General features: G+C 39.6%; 2 protein-coding genes across 5 annotated transcripts in view; one reads left to right on the forward strand and one right to left on the reverse strand.

Moving 5' to 3' along the window:
• Nucleotides 1-6,192, forward strand: part of GTF2B (general transcription factor IIB) — a 29,147-nt gene extending 22,955 nt beyond the window's left edge. The window contains exons 3-7 of the mRNA XM_063117769.1: nucleotides 977-1,110; nucleotides 1,715-1,861; nucleotides 1,998-2,127; nucleotides 3,356-3,637; nucleotides 5,716-6,192. Coding sequence (XP_062973839.1) covers nucleotides 977-1,110; nucleotides 1,715-1,861; nucleotides 1,998-2,127; nucleotides 3,356-3,637; nucleotides 5,716-5,849 — 827 coding nt within the window. The 3' untranslated portion in view covers nucleotides 5,850-6,192. The remainder of the gene's footprint in view (nucleotides 1-976; nucleotides 1,111-1,714; nucleotides 1,862-1,997; nucleotides 2,128-3,355; nucleotides 3,638-5,715) is intronic.
• A 5,138-nt stretch (nucleotides 6,193-11,330) lies between these two features.
• Nucleotides 11,331-17,052, reverse strand: part of PKN2 (protein kinase N2) — a 48,617-nt gene continuing 42,895 nt past the window's right edge. For all 4 annotated transcript variants that reach the window (XM_063136605.1, XM_063136583.1, XM_063136591.1 and 1 more), the window contains exons 17-22: nucleotides 15,939-16,001; nucleotides 15,704-15,780; nucleotides 13,318-13,460; nucleotides 12,956-13,063; nucleotides 12,237-12,317; nucleotides 11,331-12,158 (exon numbers count right to left, since the gene is read on the reverse strand). In XM_063136605.1, coding sequence (XP_062992675.1) covers nucleotides 11,955-12,158; nucleotides 12,237-12,317; nucleotides 12,956-13,063; nucleotides 13,318-13,460; nucleotides 15,704-15,780; nucleotides 15,939-16,001 — 676 coding nt within the window. In that variant the 3' untranslated portion in view covers nucleotides 11,331-11,954. The remainder of the gene's footprint in view (nucleotides 12,159-12,236; nucleotides 12,318-12,955; nucleotides 13,064-13,317; nucleotides 13,461-15,703; nucleotides 15,781-15,938; nucleotides 16,002-17,052) is intronic.

The raw sequence follows: 17,052 nt of genomic DNA on the forward strand, positions 1-17,052 counted from the left end.
CTGCACAACTCAAGTATAAAAATTAGCTATACTGTTTCTGGTCATTACATATTTCTGACGTCTCTCCGAATTCTGAATTAAATTGCTTACCACTGAAGATAAGCTAAATATAGCATTCTCTTTTGGTGCTGGAAGTAGGAATTTAATATCAATCTTAACTAGAAAATTGTCATTGATGTGAGCATCATGTGTGGATGAAGTTGCCATAGCTGGCTCGAGACCTATAATATGCTTATATTTGTGTGCATGCATACATATCTACGCCCCGTCTTCATCACACATCTCTTCCTACCCCTTGTGTTTCTTCCAGCCTACTGAACCAAGGAACAAAGGGAAGTATAGCATGGGAGAAGCAGACAAGAGTTTAGGTCTGATTTCATGCCATAGCAAGGCCCATAGACACTCATTCTCTTTCTATGTGTCACTTGTGGCGCTTGCACTGTAGGTTGTTTGTGCAGGCTCAAGCCAGTCAGATTTGATCACTTCCTGATAGCATTCCTGGGTGAGCTGGTGCTACTGTGAACTCTTGGAAATGTTTCTACTGATTTTGATACCTATTTGTCATGTATTTATTTATTACATTTATATCCAGCCTTCTCCAAGGAGCCCAAAGTGGCATACATGACGGTTCTCTTCCTCTCTATTTTATCCTCGCAACAATCCTGTGAGGTAGGTTAGACTGAGAGTCAATGACCAGCCCAAACCCACCCAATGAGCTTCATGGCTGATTGGCACTTGAACTCAAGTCTTCTTTGTCTCATACTCTAACTACGTTGACTTTCAAGGTGGCATCATTGAAATACTTTTCACATGCTCTCCCCCATACTTCCCAATTTGGGGTTTGCTTGTTTGTTTGTTTTCACTGTTAAATGTTTGCCTCAGTTTCCAATGAAGGGGTTATGTATGCATCGTATTTGTAAGTGTCTTGAATTTTTCCAAAGGAAGAAACTGTAATATTAGCTTTTTATATATTTAGGTGACAGAGTCATAGATGTAGGGTCAGAATGGCGGACGTTCAGCAATGACAAAGCAACCAAAGACCCATCCCGAGTTGGAGACACCCAGAATCCTCTTCTAAGTGATGGAGACTTGACTACAATGATTGGCAAGGTAATATATATTTAATCATAGCCTTAAAAATGACAGTGCAGTGTTGGGCACAAACAAGTTGTGTATAATGTAGGTATTGAGTTAATTAAATTCTCTGCTTCTTCAGTGTGGTTTCAGATGTCAGTGATATAATGGTGTGAGCTTCCTGGTTAGGATTGTGGATGTGTAATGGAAAGAGTGTCTATTTCCAAATCAATAAATTGTGGTATAATTGGACAATCTCTCTCTCTCTCTCTCTCTCTCTCTCTCTCTCTCTCTCTCTCTCTCTCTCATATGCAAACACACACACACAAAATATAGGAAGTAGGGAAAGTTCTCTGTTAACACAGAGTTTGGACATATTCTCTCTTCACCTGTTCCTTTTTGAACTTCACTTCTGTCTGTAGTGCAAATGGAAACAAGTAAAACAGTAAGAGCCACCAGAAGACTGGTGCACTGTGATCTGTTTTTAATCACTTTATTACTAAGGAGTTGTAAAGGGTGCTTCTTATTGCTGACTGTAAATGGTCTCCTCTTCATTTACACCCCTCACCATTGTTCTTAATTTGTATATTTAGTATGAATTGAAGTGATGTCCAATGGATTGTAAACCTTCCTTCTGCAGGGCACAGGTGCAGCCAGTTTTGATGAATTTGGGAATTCAAAATATCAAAACCGCAGGACTATGAGCAGCTCTGATCGTGCAATTATGAACGCATTTAAAGAAATTGCTAGCATGGCAGACAGAATCAACCTCCCCCGAAATATAGTTGTAAGTTCATGCCTCTTTCTCTTAAATTGTTCTGGCGTTTACTTAGTTAGCATAATATAATGAGCACATGAATTTTTGATATTATTGCTAATTAAATGGCCTGGAGTTAATTAAATTTTGTCTGCTTGCTTTGAAGGATCGAACAAATAATTTATTCAAGCAAGTATATGAGCAGAAGAGCCTGAAGGGAAGAAGTAACGATGCCATTGCCTCTGCTTGTCTCTACATTGCCTGCAGACAAGAGGGTGTTCCTAGAACATTTAAAGGTAACCATTCAGTGGTGCATGCTTCAACTGCTGTCAACTGCTTGACTAGTGCAACTACCACCTTGTTCTTCGATATCCAAGAACAGTGAAGCAAAGCTTCTAATTCCTGAAATGGGCCTTTTGTTTTGAATTTGATTTATCTTTTTTCTGATGTGGATTCTTTTCTGTGCAACAACCAGATAGAAACTGCTTGGGAGGGTGACATTTGGATGATTAGTGGTTGTGTCAAAAAGTTGCTGTGTGGTGTGGATGATGGATACTGAGGGGATCATCTCATATCAGACACTACATTTTACAGCATGGGAGAAACTCAAAAGAATTTGTAGAATGAACTGCAAACAACACATTCTGGCACCAGCCCTGGTGATTATAGTAACCTTTGCAGAATATTTTGAGTATTTGGCTTTATGGGGAGGATGGGGGCATAGGAATAAGTTATCTGCTTTTCTTATTTTATTTATTTATTGCATTTCCCTACCGCCCAATAGCCGAAGCTCTCTGGGCGGTTCACAAAAAGTAGGGAAAGTTCTCTGTTCTTACTTCATCATGAAGCCCATGCCAAAGAGTGTCTGTGGCTAGAAAAGAACAACTGAGAACCTCATGACTGTTGAAAGGCTGCCTATGTGGTAGCTGGAGCTGCACAGAGAGGCAGCTGACTATGCTATTGGTACTGCATGGAAGCCCACTGTTCCCCAAGTGCTTGGAGGATGTCCTCTCCGGGCAATTAACAGCTGCCATGTATTATGTTGCTATTAAGTGGTTTCCCACTCTGTTCATTAAAGATGGACCCTGCTGGTTATTCCCTCTGTGTTGGAAAAGCATTGGCAAACTTTACTCTATCCTCATGTCTAAGAACTAAACGTGGCTTGTTAAAATATTGCTGATTTCTACCTTCCGTCATGGAGTTTAGGTCCATTTAAATTAAAGCTTCTGCTGTGTGTGAGACCAACACTTGAGTCACTTACTCTGGGACAATACTCGCTCCTTAAATTATAATTCCTCAATGTCTGTGTATAGAAATTTTCTCTTAAAGTGGAAACCGCAATATTGGCTACCTAGACTGAATTTCACATTTGTCATGTGAAATGTAAAGCACTGACCATGGAATATTGAAGAGTTAAGGGTTAACCTTTAATTGCTAGTAGGGGAGGGGAGGAGGTTGAGAGCTTTGGCCTTAATTCACAGTGATCTTGTTTAATACTTTGTGCCGGGTTTTTTGTTCTTTTAGAAATATGTGCTGTATCCAGAATCTCCAAAAAGGAAATTGGCCGGTGTTTTAAGCTCATCTTGAAAGCCTTGGAAACTAGTGTGGATTTGATCACAACTGGAGATTTCATGTCCAGATTTTGTTCAAACCTGGGTCTTCCTAAACAAGTCCAGATGGCAGCGACACACATTGCACGTCAAGCTGTGGAATTAGACTTGGTTCCTGGGCGGAGTCCCATCTCAGTTGCAGCTGCAGCCATTTATATGGCTTCCCAAGCCTCAGCGGAGAAGAGGACTCAGAAAGGTAACATCTTTGCTTCTCCATTATGCCTAGTTTTATTCATGCCTGGAGTAGTAAGAGCTCGATTTGTAACGCATAAGGCAAGGAGCGCTCCAGCCCTACCCCTCCCGCCCTCGTGGTCACATATGTCGCCTTTTACATAGGTAGAGCAGTCGTCTGAAGCAGAGTGCCTCCCGTATCTGTGGAGGTGCTCCCCGTGATCTAGAACTCTGATTTTCCAGGGTGCTTAATTACCCAGAGACCTTCCCCGGACGCAGAAGGTTCTCCTGTTCAGACTGTCACCCTCCATGTGTACAGTGGGATGCAACAATGGAGTGGGGGCTGCGGCTGGAGCACTCTTTGCTTCACTCATGCATTCAACACAGGAGGCGGATTGCCTGAAGAGGGCAAAGGAATCACTATTCATGTGGGAAGCACTATAATGATCAAGCTCTTGTCTGGAACAAATGGAGAGGCAGAAGATGTTTCTGAACAACACTGTTCAGGAGTATCTTCTGCCTTTCCTTTTTTTTCTTTCTGAATAAGGTTCTTGGGTTGTCAATGCTATGTCAGATTGAGCATTTGTTCAAGAGCCAGGAAGGTGTAGTGATTAGAGTGTTGGACTAAGATCGGAGAGACCCAAGTTCCCATTCAGACATAAAACTCACTGGGTGCCGTTGGACCAGTTATCGCCCTGCTTCATCTACCTCACAGGATAGTTGTGAGGATAAAATGGGTATGGAAGAACTATGTATGTTGCCTTGGACTTTTTGGAGCAAAGATAGGATATAAATTATTTAAATAGCTATGCGCAGTTAGTGAGTTCTTCTTAAAGTGTTCATAAGGTTCATATTGTCATGCAGTGTGAGGAATATATCTTATTAAGTGGTCTAAATTAAATGTAATCTTAAATCTGGCATTGGCCAGAATTGCCTTCACAATTAAGGGGTCAGGCTCCATTGTAGCAAGGTTGCCCTTGGTAAACCATTCCTAGGTAGTAAGGATGAAGTACCTTTGTGGATTGAGCCACATCCAGCTATATGAAAGGCTGGAGTTGTTGACAGATCCAGGGGAGTGAAGGTCCCTCTCAGCTTAGCATTGAAAACTGCTGCAAGAAATACTTGTGCCCTGTCAATCAGTCAAAGGCTCCCTTGGCAACCAGCAGAAATTGAAGTGCATATTTCAAAAAGAAATCAGTAGGACAGTTTTAAAAGTGACATTAAAATGGTAAGATCATAAATAACAAGTGGAGCAGCATTCAGTCAGTTAACAAAAAAAAATTCCTAAGCAGGAATGTTTTGACCTGTTACTTAAATATGCCAGTTGAGGTGGCCACATGATCCTCTAGAAAAGCAAGCAGTTCACCTAGAGGGCTCCACCAGGCGTGGGAAACCTAGAGTAGACTCTCAACTACATAAGAGGAGTCATGCTGGGTCAGACTACCTAGTCCAGCATATTGTTCGCTTCGTGGCCAGCCAGCTGTGCAATAGCACCGTCCTGTCCGTGTTCCCCAGCAACTGGCATCCATAGCCATGTTGCCTCTGGTGCTGGAGATAGAGTATAGCCATGATGAGTAGTAGTCATTGATAGCCTTATCCTCCATGAATTTGCCTAATCACCCATTAAAGCGATCCAAATTGGCGGCTATCATTATATATAATAGGAGTTCATTGCAACGTTTAACTATGCACAGTGTATTTGATGAACTCCAGGCCCAGTGAAGGACATGGAGTTTGTGGGGAAGTGTTATTTCAGATATCCAGCAGCCTGATTGTTTTAGGGCATTAATGGGTAATACTGGCACATATGTCTGAGCACAGGTGCTATGTCCGTGCTCACTTTGGACAGCCCAACAAAATCCTCATCACTCTCTGCACTGTCACATCACCTTTTTCAGGGATGATCTGAAATTTCTTGAAAGCAACCTGTTTCTTAAAGCAGTTTAACAGGAAAAGAGTGCTGGAGAAGCTACGTGTTGTAAATATATTTGTATTTAAGATTATTTTGGAATAATTTCAAAGTTGTAAGTATATTTGTCAGGTTAAGGATAGGATCTCCTGCAAATAGAAGTGTTAACTTGTCTGTCTTGGCTTTTGTTTTAGAAATTGGAGACATTGCCGGTGTAGCTGATGTTACAATCAGACAGTCATATAGGCTGATTTATCCACGGGCTCCAGATCTTTTCCCAGCAGATTTCAAATTTGACACCCCAGTGGACAAACTGCCACAGCTGTGAAATTTCTAAGGCTCCATCTAGATCCTACCCACCCCTCAAAGGAAAGGAAAGAAAAAGAAAGATTTTTGACTTACAAGACAGATGAATAAAAGCAGTACTGCTGAGCCTTCAAATTGCGGAACTGGTTAAAGGATGTGAAGAAGCCTTTCTGAAGCATCAGAGCACGCATTCCAGGTGTAAAAATAATAATTTTGTGGCATTTTTTATGTATATATTAGTGAAAGTAACTATTTAACAACCATTGCAACAAGCTTAATTTCCTGTTGTATGTACTTAGATTTCTTTTGTAGAGATCTAGTAAAATTCTAATTCTAATTCCTGAATAAACTGTTTTCCAAAAGCATTTACTGAACTGCAAGTTTCACTATGTGTGACCTTGTTCTAAATAAATATAAACTTAGAGAATATAACTTTTTTTAATTGCTCAGTTTTCTATTTAATTGGATACTGTCCACAAAGTTTTTCATATTATTTCCTGAAAAATATTATGAGAAGTTTTAGCACAGTGAAAACAATAGTCTGGCCTTCCCCACCTGTTGCCCTCTAAAAGTTTTAGACTATAACTCGCAGCATTTTCTACCATTGGCCATGCTGGCTAGGATGAAATCCAAAACATATTTTTTGTGAATTGCCCAGAGAGCTTTGCCTATAAAAATGAAAATAAATAAATAAACCTCTGGAAAGCATAATGTTGGGGAGGGCTGACATAGTCCATACATAGGTCAAGTGTTCATTTTCTAGTCATCCCATTCCAAGAATATGCTTTAATTCTTCCTATTTAAGTAGCCTTCTTACAAATTCATCAGTGGGAGAGGACCTCTTTACTTCTCCTGTTCCTACCTTGACTTGAGGTGGTCCAGACTCTGGATGCTCAGTCTCTGGTCCAGAAGAGGCAGGTTTTTCTGAAGGCTGGTCTTGGATAAGACAAGGAGATCCACCATCTCTCCTTTCTTCAAACCAGGAGCTTCGTCCCAACAACTGAGCGAGTACTAGTGTTCATTTAAACAGAACTAGCTTATTATTAAACCTACCAACAAGACATTCAAAAGAAGTACCGTTCGCTATTCTCAGTCAAACAAGTAGGAGTAGGCAAGTGAATCCCAACATTGTTTGTCCTACTTATTCCCTCAGCAATAACCCCAGACCTTGGTGTGCATAGAGCACTGCTGCACTGCCACAGAGCAGAAGTAGTCTGTCAGAACTACTTATGCTGGATACATGAGGCTACTATGCCCACTCTGATGTGTCTACCTCTGCATATGTAATAGCATTGATCCTGTAATGCCATGTAAAGATATCAATGTTTCGATTTGTAAGCCTGAAGATAAAAATCAACAAGGAACACAATAAAACTACAACAACCATGTTGATGCCAGGTGAACCTCTTTGGCATTCTTCGAGCAGGGCACAACAAAGAGCCCCTCCCCATTTGCCACCCGACTCATCTGACCACCTAACTAGAAGTTCTAGATTTGACTTGTGAGTTATATGCACACTGACCCCTCCCAGGAGTTTGCTTTCACAGTGAGTGACTTGGTCTAAAAAAGTTTTGCTGTTTCAGTAATCCCCAGTCTGGTTGTGACAAAGTGGTTATAGGAATGCTAAAACCCCACATACAGCTTCTACTTCATCTAGTATACAAATGCATTCCCTGAAAACAGCAGTCTGGTATGTAAATATCTTAAGAGCTGTGTTTAAGACTAAGGCAATCCTATGCAGACCTGCATTTTTGCTAATGGGCACCGGGAGGGGAGGGGGCTGGGGCATCCATAGGAAGCTGCATAATGCAGCCATCCTGCTCTCCCTCACCTCAACTCTGCCGGAAACCCCCCCCCCCCGGCCTGGTTTTCCACTACAAAGGGCAGGGAGTGTGAATTCCTGGTTCCAATCTATCCTATGCCCCCTTTCTCCAAGGTTAGGTGGTTAAGACTGCAATACTATACCCCACCCAGATGCTGTCTTGATCATCTAGCTTTTCAGCAATTTAGAGGATGGAAAATTTAATGTGAAATAGTACACTTTTTAGTATGGATTTTTGTGGGGCAATTAATGGCAAGTTAGTGGTAATGGAATAGTGAGATCAAAGATACTAGCACTAAGGTAGCTTGTCTCAAAAGGCAAACACCAAAGTTGTAAAACATCCAATTACCATTTGTCTTCTGCTAGGTACTGTAAGTAAACATAGGAATGCTTATTTCTGTTGAAATCCTAACAGTTGTCTCTTATTGTGGCCCCAATTTACTTTACGTATTGAAAACGACACTCTTAACTGTACTGATTCTGTGGATTGATATGCAATGAATTCCCAATGAAAGGTTGTAGTTAACATGGCAATTAAATAGGTGTGAGAAGTGCAGAACTGATTACACACACCCCGTCCCCGATTATTGGGAAGTAGAGAACAGACAGAATCAAAAGTACTGCACTTTAAGGGATTACAAAACATTTCTGACTTATGTGAATTAAAAATAGGACTTGTTTGCCCCTAGAAGCTATTGGCCTAATTTTGCAGTCTGCTTAACTTAGTCCAGTGCTATTTTTGTTCCTTCAACTGCTCAGCAGCATTCTTAAGCCATAATGGTATGAGGGAGGAGCTGATTAAGTTTATTTAGATCTTGGATCTGGTCAGCATAAAGCCTGACAAGAGTACATTTAAAAAACCAAAACTTAATAACTTATTAAACGTTAACTCATCAGCTGTAGCGTTCACAAATATTCATCCTCCATGAGAAGACTGGTTTGAAAGTCTTACCTGGATTAAGAGCCAAATTCTGTATTGTTTGCTGCAGCAGCAAAAATGGCATCTCTATAGTAAACCCTCTCCTTAGTGCTATAATGCCTGAGTGCTTGCTCCCTGTTCAGGGTTGTCAAATGGCTTGCCCTATCTCTGGTAGGAGCAGCCTATGTTGTAGAACAGAGGCAGAGAAATTCAACCCCACAGCAACCAGTGCTCTTGGATGTTGTCCCTGTGGCAAATGTAATATCTGTTTCACTATGGCGTCACAGCTATTGTCAGAAAGATGTTCCTAAGCGTTTAAGGCCACTTTTGCAAAGTTCCTGTGTTATCATGGGTTATTCATAGGTGACAGATCCTCCAGCAATTACACACTGCTTTATCACTTAAACTTGTTGTCTAGCAGTGTTCTAAGGAGCTGTAGTTTAAACAGAGGAAGGGGCTAAAGGATTTGCCCTGGCCACTCTAAAGCAAGCACTGGAAAAGGAGCCTCTTGTTCTTCCTACACACCCCAGACAGCCCTCTATACATATCAACTGCTCACGTTTTCACTTGCTTGTCTTGCACCTTGGTTTTTACACTGGGGAGAAAATATGTTGAAGAGACATTTGCCCTGGGAGTAATGGGTTATAGAAGATGAGGGAGGGGGACTCCCTTAGGATCAGGCTTAGGCTGAAGACTACACTGGCTCCCAATATAGCCTATGCCATGGCAAGCAGCTTCCACCCACACATCCTGTTGGATTAGGAACTATGTGTGTGTCACATGCATCCTTCTAAGTAGGCCACATCATCTTAAGTTGACTGCCAAAACATGTCATCTTAGTTTTTCCATCAGCTTCCAATTTAACCTCTTCTTCAAGCAAAGAACCTAACATCCATCCTCAAGAGTAACCACTTTATGATTATCAGTTTTGTGTACTATGGCTTGAGCAACTACTGCAAAAAGTTATTGATGGATTTGCCCACCATGAAAGAAAAGAATAATTCAAACAAAGTTCCAAAGACTTCATTTTTATCTAGAGAAAGATCAAACACAAGATTATAAGATTCGAATCAGTAAATCATGTTTTCATATACAAATTTCACTATTTAAACTTTAATTTGATAATTAATTGCAAGACAGTTTGTAGTATTACATTGTTAAAGGCACATTTCATTTTAATGCATAGTGTACCATTCTAAAATATCCTAATTTCTTTACAAAGTGCTTCAGCAGCCACATACAAGTATAGCAAAATATATTTACAATCTAGAGTTTAAAATCTTAATTTGCCTAAATATTTTAGAACTAGATAAAATTAGTGCTTTCTTTCAGCTTAACTGTGTGAACATACCCTGCCTCTAATGGTCTTTTTTTAAAAAAGAGATTCTTAGATTACAAACATTTCTATACAAGATGTACTTACAAAAAAGTTAATTATGTAGGATTTAAATTTGAAGCACCCATTTGGGACCCAGCTGTCTGTAGCTCTAATTTAGAAGTAAAAAGGGCTAGCAGACTGTACCTCAGGTGTGTAGTGTTTAATTAGGATATAGGTATTTGAAGTGAAAAAGAAATAGCAAACTAGCATCCTGAAAAAATGCTAAAGTTGCACATTTTAAAATAATTACAGGTTAGACATATTCATGATTTTTTTTAGAGTGTCTATCTCACTACTTGTCCTGTTATGGACAAGCTAGCATGTACATTATTCTAGTGACCCCATTACACCTTGTATTCTTGCAGGCCTTAAAAAATATTAATAGCGACTTAACATATCACATTCAGGCCAAATGATAATTTACTGGGGGAAACTCATGCTGTAAAAGCAGCACTTTGGTGCTGCACTGTCTCCACTCAAACTCAACATGGTTATGTGGTTGCTATTTATCTTTTATGGAACAAGATACCAGAAAGAGAAATAAGTCTGAATGATTTTAAACCTTACACAACAAAGTACTGATCTTGCACTAGTTGGGTAAGAAGCTGATCACAGAAGTTAATTTTAATACGCTACGGGAAGTGGAATGTTATTTTCCACCAACAGACTTAAAATATTTTTACAGAACATTTGGAAATCTATATAAAAGTCTGTAAGGAGCACACACAGTATCTGGTCAAAAGACATTAACTTTTGAGGTACAGCATAGTGTTAAGAGGCTTAAAATATACAAGTTTTATCAAAAATATTTATACATTCTCTTAAAACATATTGCTTTTACCCTTATTCTCAGTAATTGCCAATGAAGATTCTGGAATTCAGTGGCCTTAAAATGTATACAAGTATGTTTTTCCCCATTAAATCAGATTTAACAATACATTCAAATAGCCACTGGACAAAACCTAAAGAAAGTGGTACAGTTTATATGCTTGAAACAAAAATATACTATAACTTCCAAATAAACATGTACACCGCGTGTATACGCTAAAGATCCTCATTCTTTGAAGATGATATGATAACACCAAATCAGCCAATGTAAGATGTATGCAATAGCTAAATACACTGCTTTGCTAAAAATATTCTGTTCACGGAGTTAAGTGTAGAAAAGACACAACTTCAAGGGTACAGAACAGTGATTGCATTTAGGGGAAATGCATACACTAGAAGTATTCCTGGTTAAGACTGAAGAGACATTCTTATTCATTACATTCTTCATATCTGCTGGTTATTTATGAACAGTGTTTAAAGAAGTTAAAAGGCAAAACATTGTTTGGCAAGTGACTTTGGTAAACTTTTCAGGACCGGTCCTCCCAATTTCCCTCTCTTAATGGAAGCACTTATAGCTGTTTTCACACGAGTAAGGCTTTTAAACTCTAATAAATATCATAGAAAGTTTACAAAACAAGGCATTCAGTTCTTAATCCTCATTATTTTTAAAAACTCAAGTCAACAGTGTGCTTAACAGTCTTTAGGGCTACATATTTTTTGGAGATTGTCATTATTTTCACTTTTAAAGGACCGACAGCTTTTGCCTTCTGGATAGATGGTTATCAGTCTAGCTCAGTATCTGGTTGTTTGTCCTGCTTCTTAAGGCAGGTATTTTGCAATGTTTTCTGTTGTAGAAGAGTAAAGATACAGTACAAGTACAAGTGTGCCTGTAAGAGTGTAGGACATAGCCTGTACCCACCAATTCAGCTTAAAGAGCTGCACAGAATTGCTTTCCAGTGCTCAAGATTTTTTTTTAAAAAAAAAGATATACAAAAAAAGGGATGCCGCACCTCATGTATATTAAAAACAGTACTTTAAAAAAAATCTTCATATGATTTAAAAATCAGAAGCTACAGGCGGCACAGAGACCAATCCAAAGGCTGGTATTCTTCTCAGGGAGGATGTGGGAGAATGCTCAGGAGCCAGAGTCTGCTAGGATTTCACAGTGTCTAAATTAGGATTAACACCAATCAGCAATGTAGTCAAAGTCTCTGAACATTTCCTGCTGATCTTCTGAAAGTATCCTAGGCTCCCGGGGTGGAGTGAGAATAGGCGCTTCTGAGGTAAATTCATCGTCAAAATTGCTGACATCTTCTCTTCCTCTTATGGTCGGTACAAAAGGAGGCTTCACTTTCTTGGCAAGCAACGCATTCCAATCAATCAACTGTAAAAGAGAGCACTAGTTAAGTTTCCTTCTTCTGTCTGTTACTAGATTACACCAACATTCGGAGTTGACACTCACCCGGAAAAAGTGATGCTTTTTCACATCCTCAGCATCTTTCTCACCAGCACCGAGGCGTCGCTCTGGATTTCTCCTCAGAAGCTGAAAATTGTACCAAGAACTCAGTTAGCCTATGTGAGAATTAAGTCCCTGTAAGGATTTCCTGTATCAATACTTTAGTGCTATTCAGAGTATCAGTGAAGACACTATGTAACATTAGGGAAAGCCCTAACGTTATATAGTATGATAATTTTTAAACTACATCCGATTCTTACTTAGCAAACAGTACTAGAGAATTTAGTAAAGAAAGCAAAATGGTTATTTGGTTTAAATTTGTTAATAAGGCTTTACAAAATGAAAGTCCTCACTGTGTCTTTGTTTGCCTCCAAGATCATATTTGGCTATCACCCATTGTCAGTGGTATGTACAAGCACTGACTCTGGCTGCAACTTGCTTTCTATTTAGTGGTGGTAGCTTGTCCTGGTGCATCAGTTAAAAAAAGAAGAAGAATCCCGCTAGCTCACAAGTGGTACTAGTCCTGCTACTGAGTAAAGGCCACACCTGCAATAGTTCTACCTAACATACTCCAGTGAAGGCTATGATGTTACCAGTCATACTTCCATTTGATGCCTAATCAACGGTATTCAACCGCCTTGAGTGCCATTATCTGGTAGAAAGGTGGGGTACAAGTGAAATAAGTAAATGTTTCTTTAAACTTTAAAGTACTAATAAAATCTTACCCTTCGCATTATTGAGATAGCTTCTGTCGAAAGAAACCGAGGATATCTTACTTCATCATTTACAATACTGTCAAAAACCTCTTCTTCATCATCTCCTGGGAAGGGAGACTGGGGGGGAAATCACAACTATGAATAATTACATAAATTTAAATGTTAATATATTTTCTTGGAAGACTTTTTCAAATTAATTAAGAAGCCAAAATACGGTGAGACACTAACTTAACAGGGTCCTGCATCTGCAAATGTTTCTTTACCTTTTGTAGATTTATTTATTTATTACATTTTTATACCGCCCAATAGCCGAAGCTCTCTGGGCGGTTTAGATGGATAAAAGAAATAGTTTTACATTTTGTCAAGCTTACCTCACCAACCAGCATTTCATAGATGAGCACACCAAGACCCCACCAGTCTACAGCTCTCGTGTAGGATGTTTCTGTCAACACTTCTGGAGCAAGGAATTCTGGAGTGCCACAGAATGTACTTGTTCTGTCACCAAATCCCATTCCTGCAACAATTACACAAATTCTAAAAACTGCACATGACTCCCTTTCACCTCCATGTTCTAGTAAACAGCTAGTTTTGCTAGCAATACTTAACATAGCAAGGTGACTATTAAAACTGTAGACCTACATGAAAAATTAGTGATGTTATGACTTCAGATACAGAAAACTATATGACATGTATATCCATGAATTCCCATTCCATCAATCCCATCTGAATTTCAAAAGTTGAATTAGGTTTGACGACTTCCTTTTATTAAAGTAGGCCATGATTTCAAATACCATATGTGGTGTTCAGCCAGTTATTTACAACTGTTGCCATGTGTGTTCATTTTTAAACTGAACTTGTAGAAAGACAGGTAATTTGAACTTAGTAAAGTCTTTACTGAAATGTGTATGGTCTTATTCAACACTCATATGAGAAAGCAATACACATTTCGTTTTGCCTCTAAAACGAGCCAAATTATGAAAAATGGTTTTCCAGATTTTTTAAAAAAGGTATCATTCTCAAGTATAATTCAACTGAGATACAAATACAACTCTAAAAAAGCTAACAGCTTAATGCTATTTACATATGCTAGACAGATTTTTTGCTAGCACAACTTGGAGGTGATGAGCATTCTGTGCCAAATTTTACAAAAGGCTAAAGAGCAAGCAGGTATTCAAGAACATCTTGATTGTTAGTAATAAAGTATTCTGATTGTGCACAAAAGGCACATATGATTTTTGCCCCTTACACAGAGCTTTGTAGCAGTTTTCATTCCTAAAATAACTTATTTTGGTTAGTAGGAAAAATACGAATTTATAAATGGTAAAAAATATAGTAGACCAAGTCGTATTTAGTTCTACAACTTTGATTTTCTCTGTGGGCAATCAGGAAAACATTTTGTACTTTAGTAGTCACACTTAAAATGTATACACTATCAAATGTGAGGAGTGTTTGTATGTAGCATTCCTCATATATCACTATAAATTACTTGAAAATGTGGTCCTAATCCCTCCACAGTTTACAAGGATTTTAAAAGGACAGATGTCCCCCTTACTTTTTACATGACGGGGTCTGCATTATATTCTTTGTCACCCCTACTCAAGCCACTCTTTTATAGAGTGAAACGTCATGAACACAAAGACCAGGATCTAAGGGAATGCTTCCACAGTTGCATACTAAGTAGAACAGTAAGTAAGTAAGTGTGTGTGTGTGTGTGTGTGTGTGTGTGTGTGTGTATAAATAATTAAAACATTAAAATACATAAAAACACATCAGTAAGAAATAACAGCTCCCACTGGATTAAAACTATTCCAGCCGCAAATCAGCTTAGACACTTAAAAGTATGTGGCCCCGTTCAGACAACACGCTAAACCATGCTGCTTAACCAGAAAACGTGGTTAAGCAACATGGTTTAGCATGTTGTCTGAATGGGGCCTGTGTCTTTCTGCCAGTAGGCAGCAAACCTGGCCTCCGTTGGCAGGGGAATCAGGAATCCGGGAGCAGCCATTGCGAAGGCCTTCTCTCATGTTCCTGCTACACGTGTCAGGACAGAGAGACGGCTCTTTCCAAAGGATCTTAAAACCCAGTCAGGCTTATATGGGAGAAGGCGGTTTTTCAAGTGTGGTTCCAGATCATGAAAAGCTTTATAGGTCAGAATCAGTACTTTGAATTGTGCCCAGAAATGGACCACCACCATGAACTTTGTAACTAGGGAGTCATACATTTCCTATAACTGAACTCGGATCAACGGTCAGGCTGCAGCATTCTGGGCCACCTGATATTTTCCCAAAAACTTTTCAAAGGCAGCTCCACATGGAATTAATTACAGTAGTCCAAACAGGATATAACTAAGGCATATGTCATTATGATCAGATCTGACATTTCCACGAATGGGCGCAATTGACACACTAGCCTTAGCTGTGTAAACATGCTCCTCCTGGCTGCCCCCAAAAACCAGGTAGCCAAGTTCAAGGCTGACTCTAGGAATATGGGCAAACTACAAACTTTTTACCATCTTCTCCCACATGGCAACGTACACAACCAAAGAAAGAAGCTGTAATCTGCAATCACTGTGCAACACTCTCAGAGTCAGTCTGCTGGGAAGGGCAGGTGGAAAGGGTGGTGGTGGTGGTGGTGGTGGAGAGGGCTACTGCTTATCTGAGGCCGTAACTGATAAGGGTAAGCTGCAGATGCCTGCCATTTCCATAAAAGACTGTCTTCTATTATAAGCCATGGAGAACTACTTTTGAAAAAGCTTACCCTCCTTGCAGAGACCAAAGTCAGCTATTTTCACAAAACCTTCTGTATCCAGCAACAAGTTGTCTAGCTTTAAATCTCTATAAAAAGAAATTAAAAACAACTCGTTGCAGTTTGAACCAAGCTTCTCCAGATAGCAAAAAAAGTAAACACTTTGTATTAATCTGTACATAAGGCAATCAAGTGCAGGCAGCAGAATGTGACACAAAACAGAAATCCAAATCTTAGGAATACTTACCTATAAACTATCTTGTGCTCATGTAAATACTGCAGTCCAAGAACTACACATGCAGCATAAAATCTGTTTAGAAAGAAAGGCAATGTGTCAGTTCTAATCTTCGTTTCATTTTTTTTTCCTTTACACTTCTGCAAAGGGTAACTTTTGAGCAGGAGAGTAACTTCAGAGAAAAGTTATAGTACTCCCACAAAGGTGTTTCTTCCAACTACTTCTTTTTGAATATGGATGTATAAGCTTTGAAGTAAAAAGGGGAAAAAAAGGATCATGACAGTAGCCCTACAGTCATTCTTTGTATCTCCAGCTACAAGGATCAGGTAAGAGGAAATGGGAATGATGCCTTCTGACTGAGACACTGGACAGACACTGCCAGTCAGAGTAGGTAACACTGGCCTAGATGGGCAAATAGCCTGATTAGCTGGAAGGCAGCATTGTATGTTCTCCAAAACTAGGATATTGGCATTTCTGTCCCACAGATTTACCTGGCAGCTATCCTTCCACAAAAACAGCATGTCCTGATACATCCATAGCAGTTTTCTTAATAAGGTGAGTGTGTTAGGATGCCACCTGTCAACTGAAACTCACTGACCCTGTTCAGACAACGCGCTAGCTAAGCCACAGTGATTAAGCATTTTGAGCTAAACTTTATGGCTGATCGCGTTGTGTGAATCATGGCTTAGTGTTTTGTGTGAACTATTCCTAACCCTAGAATAACCAGTTTAAACACACTATTTGCTGCAAAAGGGTTAGCGGCCTAACCATGGCTTAGCATGTTGTCTGAACAGGCGCAGTAGCACAGGCAGTGACTACAACTTCAGTTGGATAGTGATCCATTCTAAGGTCCTCCTGGCCTTCTCTGGCTCTACACAAACTCCACGAGCGTAAGGCAATTGTGTGCAACTGCTGCATTCCATGTAACACAGACTTTGCCACCTTATAAGATGGTTGGCGGTATCTGGTTGTGCAGCTACAGAAAAGAAAATTCTCTTCTCCTCTGCAGTTAAGAATACATGTTAGGGCTAATATAGTTTCCCTAAAGCCAAGTTCTGAAACATGAGTTTCTCCCAATCCAACTGCAGTTAGTAAGGAACTAGTGTTTTGTCTTCACTGGCCTTTA

The sequence above is a fragment of the Elgaria multicarinata genome, chromosome 1 (assembly GCF_023053635.1).
Source record: "Elgaria multicarinata webbii isolate HBS135686 ecotype San Diego chromosome 1, rElgMul1.1.pri, whole genome shotgun sequence".
NCBI lineage: Eukaryota > Metazoa > Chordata > Lepidosauria > Squamata > Anguidae > Elgaria > Elgaria multicarinata.